The sequence below is a fragment of the Ambystoma mexicanum genome, chromosome 6q (assembly GCF_040938575.1).
Source record: "Ambystoma mexicanum isolate Mex_15411 chromosome 6q, UKY_AmexF1_1, whole genome shotgun sequence".
Lineage (NCBI taxonomy): Eukaryota > Metazoa > Chordata > Amphibia > Caudata > Ambystomatidae > Ambystoma > Ambystoma mexicanum.
In genome coordinates, this window is record NC_090937.1 from 878308263 (window position 1) to 878327931 (window position 19669).

General features: G+C 47.5%; 1 protein-coding gene across 4 annotated transcripts in view; it reads right to left on the reverse strand.

Annotated features, from left to right (window-relative positions):
* Positions 1 to 19669, reverse strand: part of NEK1 (NIMA related kinase 1) — a 2768493-nt gene that overhangs the window by 2695255 nt on the left and 53569 nt on the right. For all 4 annotated transcript variants that reach the window (XM_069631399.1, XM_069631400.1, XM_069631397.1 and 1 more), the window contains exon 2: positions 19423 to 19519. In XM_069631399.1, coding sequence (XP_069487500.1) covers positions 19423 to 19519 — 97 coding nt within the window. The remainder of the gene's footprint in view (positions 1 to 19422; positions 19520 to 19669) is intronic.

Below are 19669 nucleotides of genomic sequence, written 5' to 3' on the forward strand. Positions count from 1 at the left end.
ATTCTGGCATCAGCTCACAGTCCATTCAGCTGGAGACCTGGTCAGATTCTCCCTCAATCCTTTTCAGATCACTCGATGGTAACGCTCGAGCTCACGCTATCTGCCGCTACAGCACCAGGTCTCAACTGGAGATTCAAGCCAGGTTCCCTATCAGACTCAGTGTTCGCAGCAGAACTACAACAGGAAATTACGACATTCTTGGATGTAAATCAGGACTCCGTCGGCTCTGCTGGCACCTTGTGGGAGATACTAAAGTGCTATATTTGTGGATTGTGCATGGCAAAAGAGAACGGTATCTTAAAACTGATACGTCGTGAACTGGCAAATAGTGAACGCCGCCTGAAAGAGCTCAAACTCAAATGCACTACCTCTAACGAACCACAGACCCAGGCTGACCTTAAGGAAGAATTACTAAAGTTTAAAGAAACAGCTGAGCGCGAGCTGAAATTCCTAAGGTGCAGGCATCAGATTCATCAATACGGTGAGGGTCAGAAACCTGGAGCGCTACTAGCCCGTATACTAGCAATTGATAAAAAACCTACCCGGGTGGAGCGTGTCAGAGACACACACATGGAACCCTAATTTACACGGAAGAAGGAATGGTTAACGTGTTCCCTAACTTCTATCAAAACCTATATAGCTCCAAGGGTAGCATAAATCCTGAGACTCTGCAAAACGTCCTCAATGATACCGAACTGTACTGGGTGGGTAGCCAATGAGCTACGCGAACCCCTAAATGCACCCATAACACAAGAAGAAATCCTGGAAGCAATCAACCATCTCCCGAACACCAAAGCACCAGGCCCGACGGGCTCACAGGAGAATTCTACAAAGCCTATGCGCCCACCATAACCCCTCTTTTTCTTCAAGTCTATGAAGAATCCATAGAGCTAGGGATTCTCCCAGCCACACTACGAGAAGCCAATGTGATTGTAGTACATAAAGCAGGTAAACCCCCCGGAAGACTGCGCAACCTACAGACCAATTTCTTTGATCAACCTGGATAACAAGATCCTGGCCAAAATTCTAGCGTCACGTTTGCTCCCTCTCATGCCAGCACTGGTGCTTGGCGATCAAGCCGGCTTTGCCCAGGGCGCAGCACGACCTACGGCATCAGAAGGCTATTCGGCGTCATAGAAGCACTCGATCCAACACAGCAAGCAATAGCGGTTTTACTCGACGCCGAGAAGGCATTCGACTCAGTTGAATCGCCTTATATCTTCGTAAAGCTCAAACAAATGGGACTGGGGAACTTCTTTATTAAACTGGTCTTGCTGCTTTACAATGACCCGCGATCCTATATTACCCTGGGGAACACAAGATCTCCTAGCATCAAACTAGAACGTGGGACCAGACAGGGCTGCCCCCGTCAGCCCTCATTTTTGCCTTAGTGATGGAACCCCTAGCCTCGAGACTAAGGTCCAACCAACTGCACAGAGGTCTTACGCTAGGACCCCATACACTAGTGGTCTCCCTATATGCTGACGATGTCTTATTATTTGTTAACGACCCCCAAACTAACGTCAACCCAATAATGCGGGAAGTGATTAAGTTTAGTCATATTTCTGGCCTCAAAACCAATCATTCGAAATCAGTAATATTCCCACTGACTCCAAGTACCACTAAGTTCGCAGACAATCACGGCTTGAAGTGGGAAAGCTTAAAAGGTCCGATACTTAGGTATTTATACTTCTCTCAGCCACAACGATATATATATATATATATATATATATAAAGATAAATATGAGACAACACTAAGCTCCCTGCAGGAACGGGTTCACAGATGGAAGTCACTCCCACTAACACTATGGGGTAGAACCTCACTGACTAAATGGTCATTCTCCCCAAACTCCTTTATTTATTCCTGAATATACCATTACTCCTTCCAAGATCCTTTTTCCAAAAAGTCAAAAGCCTCATCCTGGAACTACTGTGGGCGGGGAAGCCAGCACGGGTAGCCCAGGCAACACTAACACTACCACTACCAACATTGTGTGGCGGCCTTGCACTCCCAGATATAGAGAAATACTATTGGGCCGCCCAGGCACAATTTCTAAACCACTGGTACACAATACACTTCATCCGCCCACACGTACAGGTGGAGCGGGCACTCGCATCCCCCAACTTGCTGAGAGCTGTCATCATTAGCCACATCCCGGTACCGCACAACATGTTGAACACTGTCCTATCCACTTATGCAATCTGGAAGAAGATCGCTCGGAGGTACGGTGTAAGCATAAGGTGCTCTCCCCTACTGCCAATCAAATTCATTCCAGGCATTCCCCCAACAGCCGAAAAGGTATTTCTGGTATGGCTAGACAAAATTAACATCCAATCCCTTGGAGGTCCCCTCCCTGAGGGCATTTTTATAACCCCACAGATGGCCAAAGAGAGGGGAGGTACTACTTCACTCGACACGTTCCTCTACTTTAGGCTACGCTACACCCTACAAGCGTTGTTCCCATCGTTTCCCAAACAGCCGGAGACATGGGGCCTACTGCATAATGTAATTCAGGCGAAAGGCGAGGGGAGACTAGTGCCACTGTTATATATGTCCCTACTAACAGATATGGTAACCATTGATCCCAGAGTGAAATTAAGATGGGAAACAGCCATCCAAGAGACAATACCTGAAGAGGATTGAGCTTACATCCTTCGTCAAACCCAGAAAGTCGCCATAAACACGCGTTTCAAACAAATCCATTTTAACTTTGTGCACCAAACATACTACACCCCTGCCAAAAAACAGAGGCACCATCCAGATTTGTCAGTACAATGCGAAAGAGGCAACGCCGCAACCGCAGATTTCCTCCACCTTGCCTGGAACTGCCCCGAGATATATCGATTCTGGACTACAGTTTTACAAACAATGGCCGACATATTAGGAGAGGAAATGTCCCCACTCCCGCTGCTGGCCCTCTTGGGGTTGACCAAATACCTGCAGCCCGCATCAAAGAAACTAGCAGCCCTTCTCTTGGTGCTGGCGCGTAGGAGGTTTGCTATGACATTGGGTCCCACACACATAGCCTGGAAAAAAGACATTTTGTACTGTCAAGATATGGACACTGAATTTATAAGGACGCTACCACTACATGCACGAACCCCTGACATCTGGGGCCCATACATAGCATACTTGCTAAACAGTGCGGAGACCTCAGATTCGCAAACTCAAGCTACGTAGACGAAGAGAGAGGATGAGTGTCGGCCAGCAGAGCCACACGTAGCAGACTAAGTTATTGGGGACAAGTAAACAATAATAAACTGTCAAGTTGAGCATTGGGGGTGGGGGGGAACCAGAGCAGTGAAGAATGCAAGTTGAAACTGTTATGTCTGCACCCGGATGGTGCAAATGTGCTTGTTTGTATGTATACATTCCAAAAATAAAGTATTTAAAAAATAAAATGTAAAAAGTCAATGCACTTCAAGGACACCAAACCAGACACTACTTGTGTTTATAGAAAGGACATAGTTAATATGGCATAATCACTCCTGCCTGTTTTTGAACGATTTAATATTCACTATATCCATATTAGGAATGAAAATATAGTCCAGAGTCGACTTCCAACAACAAACGTAGGTAGGGGTTTATTACCTTGACTAAAATGAGAGTTGACATGACAAAATGCCCACCTTGCTAAAAAAAATAAGACCACTCAAATCCATGTTTTCTCTTGTCCAACATTATGAAGAGTGTTGACCATGCTGGAAGTCTCGTTAAGATCTTGTTAAGATCCACTTCCTCAAAATCAATTACGGGACATCCGCTATTAAAATCTCCCACAAATATTGATTGCCACCTTTCAACGCAATCTATCAACAAATTATCTATTTCGTTAATGGTGTCGTCATAATACACATTATCAACAATACACTTTGAACTGCACTTGCAATACAATCCTATATTAGCATTGCTATTAACGCCTCCGAAGTTGTAGATATTTTCTCAATAGTACGACCTGTAAAGTTCTTTACTGCCGTTAAAATCCCCCACCCCGTAAGGGCGACGACAAGAGCTTTTTTTTGCACTTTTATCTTAAACCACAAACCCGTCCAAAAAGGAGTGGAATGCAACCATGTCTCCTGCAAGAACACTATAACATTTTGAAATAATTCACACATCGCCCCATCCAAAAACCTGCTGTGTCCTCCACGTGCGTTCCACGTTAACTTACCTCAGCAGATTTACTTGGATTAGATACTTTTGAGTAAGGATGCAAACAGGGCCCAAATCACTTGTCCCAACTCGATAGTGCCTTGCCTACCACCACCCTCCATCTCCGTACACTGTATGTTCAATTTGTCAGTCGACGCCTCAGTTGTATTGTCCACATTGCCATCTTCACTCTTAGAACCATTCCCCTCATAGCAGTCGTAACCCCTTTTCAAGAACCCAGTGTGACCATTCAGAACTATATTCTTCACTAACTGAGAATATAAATGTACTGCACATTTTCCCAACAGTTGTCGACCAAAAAAACAAACATTTTATTTCCCAAGAGGAAATTTCGAACAATTCAGGTATTTAAAGATAGGAGTGATAATATTTTCGCCCTATTCAATGGTAATTTCTTCTCAGTGTGAACAGCGGATTAAAAAATGATCAACAGTGATTGAGAGTTTGATGAACAGTTGTCCGATAGACCCTTCTTATTTTGCCCGTCAGGAAGAATGACCCTCTCTGCACGTTTAAGATTTACTCCATGGTTACTCAAGTTCGACTGCCTTGGGCTACCACACAAACTAATTTAACTAAGTTGAGGGCACAACTTGTGTGTCCTTGGTGGCTTCACTAACCACTGCATAGTTTATTTTTGTAACAATTTTTATTGATTTTATTTTAACAGCCAACACAAACCAAACTGACAGTGCACATCACAACATTAATACGCATTGCTTTATCCATGTTCACTGCGTCTCACCCCTTCCCACCCCCCTTCCAAGCCTACTCTCCTTTTTGTTCTGTTTCGTCGTCCTGCAATAGGGATTCCTTGTCAATGGGTTCCGTTGGTTCCCGGTCACTTGCCCCATCATACGTGGGCCCAAATAATTCAGGAATTAGTTGTTTCCAAGCCATCAAAGTTCCTGCCTCCTCCTCCCCTCAACATTGCTCGCCTCTTGCCATACTACAGTTTCCACCTCTGCCCACTTCTTTAAATCCTTCCACCACACCTCCATTTTCGGTCTGTGACATGCTTTCCACCCGATTGCAATCTTCCTCTTTGCCAGTACATACGCCAGATCTTTCAGTTTACTCACGTGCTTTAGCTCGAGTGGTCTAGGACACCCTCCCAGCAGGCAAGCCCACATTGAGTCTACCTCTATTGTAATCCCTTTGTCTTCCATCCTGTGCAATATTTCTCCCCAAAAACGTCCTATTATTGGGCATGAACAAAAAATGTGTACCATTCCAGCATTTTCTTCATCACATTTGGGACATGATTGTCGTCCTGCATTTTTTTATTTATTTATTCTTTGGGGTGTCATATACGCCCTGTGGGTGATGTACAGTTGTATCTGCTGTAGTCTCGCATTTCTCAACACCTTTTTATGATCACTCTGAGCACGCTCCCACATCCCATCACTCATTGGGGCGCCCACTTCCACTTCCCAATCTTGTCTAAGCTGTACCCTTCCTTCCCCGCTTTGATCATCATCAGCTCATATATTCTTGATATTTCGTGCACCCCCCCCCGCTATGTCATATATCGTATCAACAGCGGTGTCTGGTTCATCTGCAAATATTTCTTCAGGCCAGTTCTGCTTAATCCGCTGCACCACCCTATGATATGTGATCTACTGTCCCGCATGTAACCCCGTTTCCTCCACCAGCCTCTCAAAATCCCTTATACTCCCTTCTTGCCACATATCTCCCACCGTCGCTATCCCCACAGGCTCCCAGTGCTTCCTAATCATTAGACTTAGTTGCCTTTCTCTTCCCGCCAGCGCGACCAATGGTACCTGCGGGGAGCACAGGGACTGGCTATCCATTATCTGAAAGGCTCTCCGCCATATCTCCCACCCGAGTGTCATCATCTTTGGGCGCCCTTCCATATCCGATTTAGGCAACCACATAATTTCTCTCAGGAAGAATGGGGCGCAATCCAGTTCGAACAACCTGGATTCAGAGGTCGGCTCTTCAGAAAGCCATTTAGCTACATACTGAAGTTGACTTGCTATATAATAAATTTCCTAATTTGGTAATTTTATGCCCCCTTTCTCGTGTGGGTTTTGCAGCTTCCAGAGGGCCACCCTGTTTCTTGTCCCCTGCCAGAGGAATTCCCTGCATATGCTACTCAACCTAGCAAAGAATCTCCTAGGTATCAAGTATGGGATGTTCCCAAAATAGTGCAACAGTCTTGGCAGGACCACCATTTTAAGCATTACTCCTCTTCCCATCATCGCCAAGGGAAGCTTCACCCAGAACCTCATACTATTTTCAATTTTTCGGACAGCCTTCTCAGTGTTTTATTGGTGTTCCTCTTCCACCTCATGGTATATATCTATCCCCAGATAGCGAAACTTGCTCACCTGCCATGGCATCTGGAGGATCGGCAATTGCTCTAGCGGGATCCCTTTGTACCTACCCAGTGGGAAGACATTTTGGGGTTCACAGCTATACGTGAAAGCCTTGCAAATCGCTCCATCACTTCCAGGAATACTGGAGGTTTTCTTCAGGGCAGCGCAGATACAGCAACATATCAGCATACAGGGAAATTAAATGCGGTTCACCCCTTATGGTGATTCCTATTATATCATACTGCTGCGTCAGGTATATTGCCAACGGTTCTAGGGCCAGGATGTACAACATGGGGGACCACGGGCATCCCCGTCTGGTGCCTCTGCCAAGCTGCCACCTCTCTGATATAACTGCCTCTGTCTTCACTCTGGCCAGCGGTGCACGATATAGTAATTTGGCCTATTTGAGATATCCCAGCCCTATCCCATAGTTTGTCAAAGTAGCCATCAGCCATGGCCATTTTACCGAGTCGAAGGCCTTTATTGCATCCAATGACACTATTGCCATCTCACCCGTCTCCTTGTTGGCATGTTCAATGACACGGTGGAGTTGCCTAGGGTTGTTGTATATATTCCTATTAGGGACATAACCAGTTGGTTGGGGTGTATTAGTTTGCTAATGACTCTCCTCATTCTATATGCCAGGACCGCCGTCAATATTTTACTATCCTGGTTCAGCATCAACAGGGGTCTGTAGGAGCCGCACTCACAACCAGGCTTGTTTGGTTTGGGGAGCGGTATGATGATCGCCTCTCTCAGGGACTCTGGTAGCCTCCCTACTTCGTATGACTCATTAAGCATCTCTAAGAGCGGGGGGGTGGGGGTGGGGGGAGTACCTAATTTTTATACATCTTATAAAATTCACTGGGGAGTCCATCAGACCCCGGGTTCTTACTAGTGGGTAGCTGCTTCACCATTTCTTCCAGAGTTATTGGTGCGTCTAGCTCCTCTCGCTCTTCGGCACTAATCTGCAGCAATCCTATATCCTCCAGAGTTTCGCTTATTTCCTTGCTGTCACTTTCCTCTGCATCCCCATACAGGGTGCGGTAATCTGCAAATTCTTGATTCACTCCCTCCTGGGTATCTGCTATACTTCGGTCCCCTCCCTCTATTGTCCAGATTACTGGTCTAGGGGACTCATTTTTGTACAGCCATGCCAGGACCCTCCCCGGTTTATCTCCCACTGCATGCTGCCTCTATGTATTTTCTGTAGTTGAGATTGCACAGCCTTTCCCAGTGTCCTGCACATTCCTGCTGCAGCCTAAGTATGACTTCATTACTGTCTTTCGTGTTACCTCCTCTTTTTGATGCCATTTCTATCTCCATTTCTGCTTTTTGTAGTTGCGCAAGAATCCCCCCCTGTAACCCTTTAGATTTGGCTATAGCTATCCCCCTCACTACCACTTTAAATGCCTCCCAGAGCACCCCCGCCGACTCCACACTACCCCTATTGGTCTCAAAATAGCTTATTATGTCCTCTCTCATGTCCGCTCTAAAAATATTATCCTTCAGTGCTTCTGCTTGGAGGCGCCATGTCAGTATTTTCGCTCTCGGGGGCCGGTACTGCCATGCTAATATCAGCAGCGAATGGTCCGAAAGGACCCTCGCTTTGTATCCTGTCTGCACTATTTCTGCCATCAGTTCATACGTGACAAACATATAATCCAATCTAGTGTATAGATTCTGATGGGCTGAGTAACGAGAGTATTGCCGGTCTTGCAGATAGTGTGACCTCCATGCATCCTCCAACCCGAAGTCTGCCAGCAGGGACTGCAATATCCTGGCCGCTGGGGTTGGTCTATCTATTTTGGTGTCCGACCTATCCAACCCCGGGTCCAGTACGCAATTGAAGTCTCCTCCCCAGATCAACGCCCCCTCCCAGGCTCAGACGGAGTTTGCTATACAGGGTTCTAAAGTATGCCGCTGTATCCCGATTCGGGGCATATGTATTTATAATACATATTTCCTTGTTTTCTACCAGCCCTTTTATTATTACCATCCTCCCGTCCGGCTCAACTGTAGAGTGCAGTAGCTGAAACGGCACATGCGGTGCAACCCAGGTAATCACCCCTCTCGCATAAGCTGAGTATGTTGCACCCACAACAGTCCCTTTCCACTTCTTTCGGACCACCTCCAGTTTTTCTTGCATCAGGTGCGTTTCTTGCAATAAGGCTATCTCCATTTTCTGTCTGCGCAAGTACATCATAACCTTATTTCGTTTTGAATAGCTATTGAGCACTCTAACATTCCAGGTAACTACGTTAATGTCTCCCATAACGTATCCGGGTCCCACTCCACCCTCCACAAAAACCAGCCAAGTCTAAGTACTTTTTTTTTTTAAATATATTTTTATTTTATTTTTTAAGGTCAAACCAACACACTAGAACTGTTTCAAAACATAGAAAGCATCATATTCCAACACATTTTCAAACTCCCCAACTCCCCCCTCCCCCTTTAAACTAGAGCCGGTTCTCACATATTGTTTACGGGAACATCATTGGGTGGCACACTACCTAGACAGCCATCAATCGGGTCCTCTGTTTCGTTGTCACCCTGGTGAGGGTTTGCTAACGAGGCCACCAATTGCCGCCAGGCCAGCAAGGGCCCTGCTTCTTCTTCGCCCCCCCTGGTGACCGCTTCAAACCAGACTACGTATTCAGCTTCCGCCCACCTCAAGAGGTCTGTCCACCATAACTCCACCCTGGGTCTGTGGGCCGCCTTCCAGCCCATAGCGATCCTACGTTTGGCCAAGACATAGGCCAGGTCCTTCATCTTGCTTATGTGTTTCATATGCCGGGGTATAGGGAATAGTCCAAGCATGCATGACTAGGCCGATTCCACATCCAGCACCACCCCCCCGCCAGCCAGTCTCGTCTTGACCTCGTTCCAAAATCTATGCACCTCTGGGCAAGCCCAAAACATGTGTAGCAGTCCCGCGTTCACCTCCCCACACCTGGGGCATTGCTGCATAGCTGATCTCCCCAAACTCTGCAATCTTCCCGGGGGTTAAGTAAGCCCTGTGGGTAACATTCAATTGAAGCTGTTGGAATCTCGCGTTACGGGACACCTTTTTATGGTACCTATGGGCCCGTTCCCACTGCCCATCCGTCATGGGTCCTCCCACCTCCTCCTCCCAATCTTGTCTCAATTGGAGCAACTCCTTCCCTGCCCTTGCTCGCAGGAGCTCATATATCCTCAATATTTCGTGCCCGCCCTCCGATACATCATACATGGTTTCCAGGGAGGCGTCTGGATCCCCCGCGAGCACTGTCTCCGGCCATCTTTCTCTAGTCTTTTTCACCAGCCTAGTGTAGGTTATATATTGGCCACCATGTACTCCCGTCTCTTCCTGCAGCCGCTGAAAGTCCACCGCCTCCCCTTCCTGCCATATGTCCCCGAGGGTGGCTAGGCCTACCTGTTCCCAGTATCTGCGGACCGATTCAAGTAGTTGAGAGTCGCTCCCACACAGAGCCGCCAAAGGGGCCTGCTGGGAGTATGGTTCCGAGTCCCCCCCAATCTTCCATGTCCTGTGCCAGATCTCCCAGCCCAACCTCAGTAGCCGCCCCTTGCCCGCCAGTTCATCTCTGCCCAACCACACCACTTCCATCAGAAAGTATGGGGCTGTATCTTCACGCAGGAGCCTGGCTTCCGCCGAATCTTCAGTCGAGAGCCACCTGGCCACGTACTGCAGCTGCCCCGCCAGGTAATAGAGTTCGAAGTTAGGCAGGCCTATCCCCCCCCTGTCACACGGGTTCTGGAGCTTCCACAGAGCCACCCTATTCCTAGAGCTGCCCCACACAAAACCCCTACACACGCTGTGAAGTTTCGCGAATAGGCTCCTGGGTATCAGAAACGGGACGTTTATAAAGAAGTGCAAGAGTCTAGGCAGGACCACCATCTTGAGCAAGGCCGCCCTCCCCATCATGGTCAGGGGCAATCTGGACCAGAATACCATACTGTTCTTAATCCCCTCTATCGCCTTTTCCGTGTTGTGCTTGTGTTCTGTCTCGATCTTGTAATAAATGTTTATCCCCAAATACCTAAATGTTACGGGCTGCCATGGTATTGGCAGAACTGGCAGCCTCTGCACCGGGACATTCCTATATCTACCCAAAGGGAACAGGCTGGACTTTCCAGGGTTCACCGATATACCGGAGAGGATGGTGTACCGTTCTATCACCTCTAGGACGTACTGTAGGTTTTCTTCTGGGTAGTGCAAATAAAGGAGCATATCATCCGCATATAATGATATCAGATGCTCTCCACTGGCCGTGTTTATGGCCACCTCCCCATATTGTTGACGCAGGCATATTGCCAGCGGCTCCAATGCCAGTATATATAGCATAGGTGACCAGGGACATCCCCGTCTGGTCCCCCTGCCCAGTTGCCAAGAATCTGAGACCGTGGACCCTGTCTTGACCCTCGCCATCGGGGTGCTGTAAAACAACTGTACCCATCTGAGGTATCCGGGTCCCACTCCGTACCCCTTCAGGACTGCTTTCAGCCAGGGCCATCATACCGAGTCGAAGGCCTTGACCGCGTCTAACGACACTATAGCCAGCTCGCCCGTGTCCTCCTCAGTTTGGTCTATGACATGGTGTAGCCGCCAGTGGTTATCGGTGATGTTCCTACCCAGAACATATCCCGTCTGATCTGGGTGTATCAGTTTCTTAATTACACTCTTCAGTCTATTAGCCACCACCGCCGTGAGTATTTTCCTGTCCTGGTTTAGCATGGACAACGGTCTGTAAGATCCACGGTCCACGGCCGGCTTGCCTGGTTTCAGGAGTGGGATGATTATAGCCTCACGGAGGGACAATGGGAGTTCTCCCTTCTCATAGGCCTCGTTGAAAGTGGCAAGCAGTGGCTGGAGCAACTCTTGCTGGTATGTTTTGTAGAACTCGCTGGGCAGCCCGTCCGAACCTGGCGCCTTACAAGTGGGCAAGTTCCGAATCACTACCTCCAGCTCATCCAAGGTGATGGGTGCATCCAACTCAGAACGTTCTAGATCATCTAAGGTGGGCAGCTCAATATCCCCCAATGTGTCTAGTATGTCTTGGCCCATATCCTCCCCCGTGCCCTCATACAAGTGTCTGTAAAACTTAAGGAATTCCTCATTTACCTCTTTCTGGGTGTTGCATATGCTACCTCCTTCGCCCTGAATCTCACTAATCACCGAGCGGGGGGTCTCACTCTTGTACAGCCAAGCCAGCAATCTGCCCGGCTTGTCGCCCCCTGCGTGTATCCTCTCCGTATATTTCCTGTAGCTGAGTCTGCACAGTCTATCCCAGAGTGAACTGCAGGACAACTGTAGCTCCTCTACTTTGGTTCTGTTATCATGAGCGGTGCTCACGCAACGCGTGAGCTCCTCTAGCTCCCTTTCCGCCTCCCGGAGCTCCCTTTCGACCCCCCCCCTGTAGCCCCTTAACTTGGGAAATAGCTACCCCACGCACCACCACCTTAAACGCTTCCCACAATGTGCCCACAGAGCTTACGCTTCCCGTGTTTGTATCAAAATATTCTTCAATGGCATCCCTCAGGCCCTCCCGAAACCCCTCATCCTGCAGAGCCTCGGTCCCAAGTCTCCATGTAGGGATCTGCGGTCGTGGGGGCTGGTGTCTCCAGTCTACCACCAAGGGCAAGTGGTCCGACAGCACTCGGGCTTTGTATTCTGCTCCTTCTATTTCTCTCACTATCCCGGCTGTTACAAACATGTAGTCTAACCTTGTGTACAAATCATGTGGCGTTGTGTAGTGTGAGTACTGTCTATCCGTGGGATGCAGCCTTCTCCACGCATCCTCTAGGCCTAGGTCTTTCAGTAGGGTACTTGGCGCTTTAGCCGCCGGTGCCGTTTTTCCCGCCCTGTCCTTGGACCTATCCATGCTGGGGTCTACGGTACAGTTAAAGTCCCCCCCCACACTACCGTACCCCCCGCCAGGTGGCCAATTTTACCGTAGAGGGTCCTAAAGTAAGCCGCTGTATCATTATTGGGGGCGTACAAATTTATGATGTGTACTTCTCTGTTTTCCAAGAGACCCGTTACCACCACCATTCTACCCTCCGGGTCCACCGTAGAATCAAGCAATCGAAACGGCACGTGGGGCGCCACCCAAGTGACCACTCCTCTGGCATATGCGGAGTACGCCGCCCCCACAACGGTGCCCTTCCATTTCCTCCCGACCACCTCCAGCCTTTCCCTAGTGAGGTGGGTCTCTTGCAGCAGGGCTATGTCTACGCGCATCTTCTTCAAATACATCATCACTTTGTTAAGTTTAAGGTAGCTGTTGAGGCCCCGTACATTCCAGGTCACAATTCTGAGATTACCCGATGCCATCTAGTCGGTCTATCTCCGTCCCATCCCTCCCCATAATGTTCCCCATGTAGGATCGCTTCCTGGCTCTTTCCCTTCTGTTAACGAACCGTGACCACCTACCCCCTCCCCCAACCTCACACCACTGCACACAACTCCCCCCCCCTCCCCACCAACCCCCAACCATAGCCCAGCTCCATCCCTGGATCTCAGGCCTACCCACGTCTGGACCCGTCTCGTAAACAAGAACAAGGACCCCGCGGGGTGTCACCAATCTAACAGTGACCTAACTAAGTACTACTATCGGGTGAAGAGGTTGCTCCCCAGGAGCTCCCAGTCATCTATTTAGGAGAAGTGAATTCAACGGGACCCGCGGGCAGATGCCGTGACTTCCTCCACACAAGCACAATATCAAACTATATTCTAGTCCCAATGTCATGGCTATGGCCTCACGTGTGCCTCTGCAGCGTGCTACTTATCTCCCTCCGCTTCTGTCTGGGCATCCGATTCCTGTGGTCGACCTTGCATATCCAGCCATTCCATCGCGTCGCTCGGCGTCTCAAAGAAGAGGGATCTGTTCTTATGAATCACCTTTAACCTAGCGGGGTAAAGCAACATGTAGCGGTGGCCTGCCTCTCTGAGCCTCCTCTTCACCATTCCAAAGTTCATTCGACTCCGTTGTACAAGCAGCGTGTAATCCGGATACGCTGTTATATTCGCTGACCCCTTTCTATCGTGCCCCCTTTCCGGAAAAATTTGAGAATCTTCTCGCGGTCACGATAGTTCAAGATCTTTGCAATCAACGGCTGCGGGGGGGCTCCTGGGGCCGGTCTCCTGGTCAGGGCCCTGTGCGCCCTTTCGACCGCGAACCCCTGGGTCAGCTCTCCGCCTGTAATCTCCTGCAAAAGCATGGTTTCAACAAAATCCGTGGGGTTCGATCCTTCCATTCCCTCCGGTACCCCCACTATGCGAATGTTATTGCGCCTGGCGCGCCCCTCCGCCTGCTCTCCAAATTGCCCACTCGTTGCACAAGGGCATGAAGTTCCTTGGCGTGTGTATTGCACGCCTCAAGTCTCAGTACTTCCCTTTTTTTCAATGTAGGCTTGTTTGCCAATACAAACTTTCCCTAACTATTAACACTGCCCCCCCCCACCCCAACTCCCCACTCCCTCCCACCCTACTCCCTTCCCAGCCCCTTCACACTCCCCAACTCTCCCCCAACTCCCCCTTTCCCCCTCTCCCTCTCCCTTCCTTGCCCCAACTTACCCACCCCCCCCCCCCAACTGTTGCCAGCTCCATCCCTGGATCTCAGGCACCCCCGCATCTAGCCCTTTTCCGGCAGTTGCCTTACTTGCGGCTCAGGGAGATGTCGCCCTAGTGGCGGTCCTCCTATTCTGACTTTCGGGGGTAGGTTGTCTCTGTCCCATTGCTCCTTATTTAACAATCAAGCTGATCGCCCCTTCCGCCATCCTTTTTATATTACACATTCTACATTCCAGTCCAACTTGTTCAAATGTCTCCTTACAGTTACCCACTCCCCTGCACCCTTCTCTTAACATGCATAGCCGTTAGATCACTTATTTTATCCTTCTCGAACTTGCTCCTCATCATGCTCCGGGCAGCCATGTGTGTCCAGCCACGATGCTGCCTCTTCCGGGGAATCAAAAAAAAAGTGCGCTTTGTCTTTGTGGATAATCTTGAGTTTTGCAGGCTACAACAACATATATTTAAATCCAGCTGTGCGCAGTCTCCACTTGATCGCTACGTAGCTATAGCGCTGTCTCTGAACTAGCATAGTGTAATCAGGGTATGCCGTATTGGTTGTCGACACTCTTTTGATCGTCCCTCCTTTCCTGAAGAACTCTTAAGATCTTTTCCCTGCCCCCATAGTTCAGGATCTTTGCTACGATTGCTCTCGGCGGGGCTCCAGGCTGCAGCTTTCTCATCAAGGCCATGTGCGCACGTTCAACCGCAAACCCTTGGGAGAGTTTATTTGCACTCATCTCTTGTATGATCATGCTTTCCACATAGTTCGTAGGGTCTTGGCCTTCTTCCCCTTCCGGCAGACCAACAAGCCGTAGGTTATTGCGTCGTGCTCTTCCTTCGGCCTCCTCTGCACGGTTTTCCAGGTTGGCTACCTGCTGCTTCAATATGTGGACTGCCTTGGCGTCCTCTCCGCCAATGCCCTCACATCTTGCCTCAGTAGGTTGACCTCCACTCCAACCGCATCTAATTTTTTTTCTAGTGCGGTTCTCAAATCTGCCATCGTTGTCCCCCATGAAGATTTCAATTCCGATATGGCAGTTAAGAACATGTGGTGGTCACTTGGCGTTGTTGCTCCTGTGGATGCGGTAGCCCCACTTTGCGTTGGAGTGGCGGGGGACTGTTGTGGGTTGGCAAAAAGGTCTATCGTGGGCTGCTTGCCCTTGGCCTTGCACCCCCCCTCACAGACATGTCTCGTGAGAGTCCGATGCACCAGCAGTGTGCAGGTCTATGCTCCTTCAGTCTTTCACCTGGCTGAGGGTACCGTGTGATGCCCGTGCTGTCTCCTTGTACCACTACATAGTTATCGTCAACACTAGGAATTTCTGCTATACAACTACTGTCGACTTCCAACACATAAGTACCTCTTCAATTACGATGTTCATCTACCTCATTTACTGTAGTGCAGAACCATCGTATGAGACCATTCCTTTTTGTCTGGTTATTCTTACTACGTTTTTTACCTCCTTAGGAGGTTGAAACAGTACCATCTTTCACTCTATCATCAATAATTAATGGATCCGACATAATTTCACTGCCAGACTGGAGTATTTCATTGCCTTTAAACATTCCATTCGTGCCATTTGCTGTAGTTTGTGCTGGTGTGTCCTTAATGACGATTACTTTGGGCACCAAATGTACCGCAATCAATTGCGAGAGGGTATCTGTTACTGTAGACGAGTTGAGGATATTTCCAAGAAACTTACTGGACCCTCTATTCTTATGTACAGCTTGACTTCATACTTTTAGTCTTGTTAACCTCCATATAGCTATTTTGGTTGACCAACGGAGGGTCAGCACCATGTGTACATGTATTAGTCTTAACTGGAGATCCTAAAGAGGGACCAAACCTCTGTCCAACAATTGAGTTCTCAACTGTTGTGCTGTCAATCAGTACCACCTGCACCTTGTTGTTTGTTTTAGAAACATTCACTGAGAGCAGAGTTTTCAATTAATTTAATAGACTAGACCTCCATTATGGCAGTTTTATACAGTCTTATAAACGACTCTAGGACTACATTGAGCGCAATTAGAGGACTGCTTCCTACTTCTGCAGTTTTTGGAGGGGGGCAATGGGTGCCCCTTCACCTCCCCCTGCAGAGTTGATGTGGAAGCAATAGTTGCACCCTCTCATCCGTGCCCCGTGCAGAGATGGTGGGGAGGAATGGTTGCCCCCCTAGTCTCCTGCAGAGGTTTTTTAAATGAGAGCAATGGTTGCCCCCCACTCTCCTTGGCGCTCCATCCCAGGGAAGCCACCGGGTGGAGCCGGGATTAGAGCGATGCGGTCGGTCCTTCTCAGCTGCAGTTAGTAGACACCTTTTTGGTGTTCAACTTCAGCTTGAAAACATCTGAAGGTGGAATAAAGCGCCCAGAAGTGAGAATTTTGCTAACCGGATTGAAGCGCTGCTTTTGTAGCAGTTTCAGGATGGTTGTTTTTTATGGTGTATTTATTTGGACATTTTCTTCTGTTACTAAGTGGCTAGGAAGGCTATCTGTTTGCGTATGCTGCACGTGGCATGCTGCTTCTGTAGTGATAAATGAGCGGAAGGGTGTGTAGAGTTGCTTTTATTGGGTTAAATCTGTTTCCACAGCATTTTTAAATGTTCAAGCAAGTTTGCTAACGTATCTCATGGATCTGGCTAATGCCAATACAGAGCTACTTTGCACAATTAAACTCTGGATACTAAACTTGTTTAACTAATCTCCCCCACTCAATATTGGAATGCCTCAAATAGGATTGCAAGAGGGTTTGGGGGATGGTATCCATTCCAGGACAAAAGAACTGGAAAAAGGGGTGGGTTGCTCATACTTCAAGATTTTGATGACTAATACAGTAAAACAAAAATAAATGATTTATATATTTTTTTTAAGGATTCAAACAAACAATTAGCATTACACCAAGGTACAGGGCAGGGTGGGATTGTACCCAATAGATTAAGACACCCTTCTGAGATAATTCATTGCTGCTCCCGCAAGTGTAACCTTTAGATGTATTTGATTCCACTCATGATGAGGTGCAAAACAAAAGCATAGTAACATAACCTATCAAAGTGTAACATTTGTAAACAAAACCAAAGGCCTACATCACAAAGGATAGTTGTGTTAATGACAATGTGAAAAAAAGGTTCTGCAGAACTGCATTTTGTATCAATTATGTTGCCAGGATTCGCACGGCACTGCTTATTAAGAGTACAGTAAAGCACAGGCTAAAATTTTAGTGATCAAAAGATAACAATCATTCCCAATGCCAATAGTTTGGGCTTTTGTGTAGGCATGGGAAAGGCACTTGCGAGGCAAAGCCGCAGCGGCATTACCTCTTTCAGAAGGCTGCTTTGAAAAAACACTTGTCGGGCACTTCCAGTGCAAAGTTTGCTGATAAGGCTTTATTAAAACGAGCTCAGAGTTCCCATGACGAGGTGTTTTTGGTGGGGAGGACGGTGGATAGGAACTGGGTGGAAATGGGATTAGCATAGCCATGGTCAGTCAATGGGTGGTCAAATAAACAAACAACACCTACAAGCAGTGTGTCCCTCCCAATATGCCATAGTTTCAGCATATAGGTGTTGAAAGTGACACCGAACAGCCCAAACTAACAAATTGTCTACCTTTTCACTCTAGTGACAGCTTCCCCAAGGACGTAACTCCACAGGGAAGAGACAACTGATTTGTGACCATCATCAAAATCTTTTTTCCAGGTAAAAACAAACGTCTCCGATAAAAAATACTGGCCCTCATTGTGAGTCTGGCAGACTCGTGGGGATTTACTGGTGCCGGACTGGCCGTAATGCCCCGGTAATTCCGGCGCTGGCATTCTGTTAATACACATTCCCGTGGAGTCCAGTAGGACTCCACGGGAATGGGGGATGCGGAAACACCGCACCATGCGGTAATGGTGCCGGTGTTTCCGCGTCCGTCTTTGGCTGGTGGCGTTACGCCATCCAGGTCAGAGCTGGCGGGGATAACACCACACGGCCACAGAACTCGTAGTTAGATGGTCCGGAAAACGGTGCCGGTACGGTTTTACCAGCACCGTTAAATATGGACCAGCTACCTTGTAATGAGGTCCACTATCTCAAACAAAAAATTGAATTAGTGCCAACATGTGTGTCTGAACTGAACATATATTGTATTAAAACTTGTGCAAAGAACCATTTTGACCTTTCTAAACGCATGCAATAGATGAAGAAAAATAGCCTGAATAACACAAAAGTGTTTTATAAGAATAACTACAATCAGAAATAAATGTTGAAATGCAAAGGCTTCAATTAAAGGGGAAAGGCAATTTGGTTAAATGCGACTGCATAAGAATCAAGGCGACTACTTTGTGGCGCCGTCGGCAGATGTTTGCTAACAAGTAGCGAGTAATTGGGGTCCCTTATGACAGCTTGCATAAGGACATTGAAGTTAGAGACTTTAGAAAACTTATTTCAAAACCTATACAATGCACGCAGGCATAAGGCCCGATTTGGTCCGTTGTTCAAAATGGAAATACACAATTGATCCTATAAAAAATAAAAAACGGTCTTAAAAAATTTACCAAAACGCCAAGTGTAAACTCTCCTCCATGTATAACAGCAGTTTGAAGCCCCTCCTCCCCAATTGGTAATTAGTTCAAAATTATCACGTTCGGGACTTTGGATTTAGACATAAACAAAAATAAAGAGCAGGGTGGAATAATCAACCCAATTCACTGGGCAGGGCTCAACCTGGAGTCAAAGCTATTCCCTGCCCAACTTAACCTTTAGTTTTGCTTGCCCTCTATCTTTTTTTACGGAAAGTAGTTTTGTGGATGTATGTTATTATTATAATGTAATGATGGTAATGTTTGGAATATTGGTAATTCTTTTACATTGGGGTGAATGGTTTTAAGACCTAATTTATTAGGTCATAAGACACTAATAAATAAATTATAAAACAGAATATATATCTGCCTATCTTAACTTTAGCTTTGCTTGCTGACTTTCTAGGCCATTGTGTATCAAGGCCCTCAACAAGCTACATAATATTGGTGCTCGTCACCTTGTATCAAATCGCCACACCGAACGGTTTGACCTAGCCCAAAACACAAATTTGCTTTAGTTGGAAGATTGCTTCTGTCGCGCAGTCCAATTGGACCCCTTTTCAAGTCCGTCTTTGAGAGTACACCAATTGAGCATTTTATTTGTTAAGACAGCTCAAGTGAATTCACTGCATGTAGATTCTAGTTGAAGTACTGATACTTAAAAGCATTTTGTGGTAAAACACATTTTAAAATCCGTTAAAAAAATGCAGTGAAACAGGATTCGAGGACTTGTGATGCGTTTAAATATCCTGTTTATACTCGGGGGACTAACCTTCAAAGGACTCGCGGTACTGCACGATATTGGGGTGCTTCATGTTGGCCAACACTGCCACCTCTCGCCTGGATTCTTGTCGTTCCCTGTTAGGCATCTGAAAGGAAAAAAGAAAGTACGATGTAAATTCACAGCTCGTGGAATGTGTAGCCTGGATCAAAGGAGATGCAACATGCTATGAAGTGGCAGCAGAGTGTGGTGAAACAGCAGCATGAGGTACAGCAGTTAGTACACGTTGGATATGGAG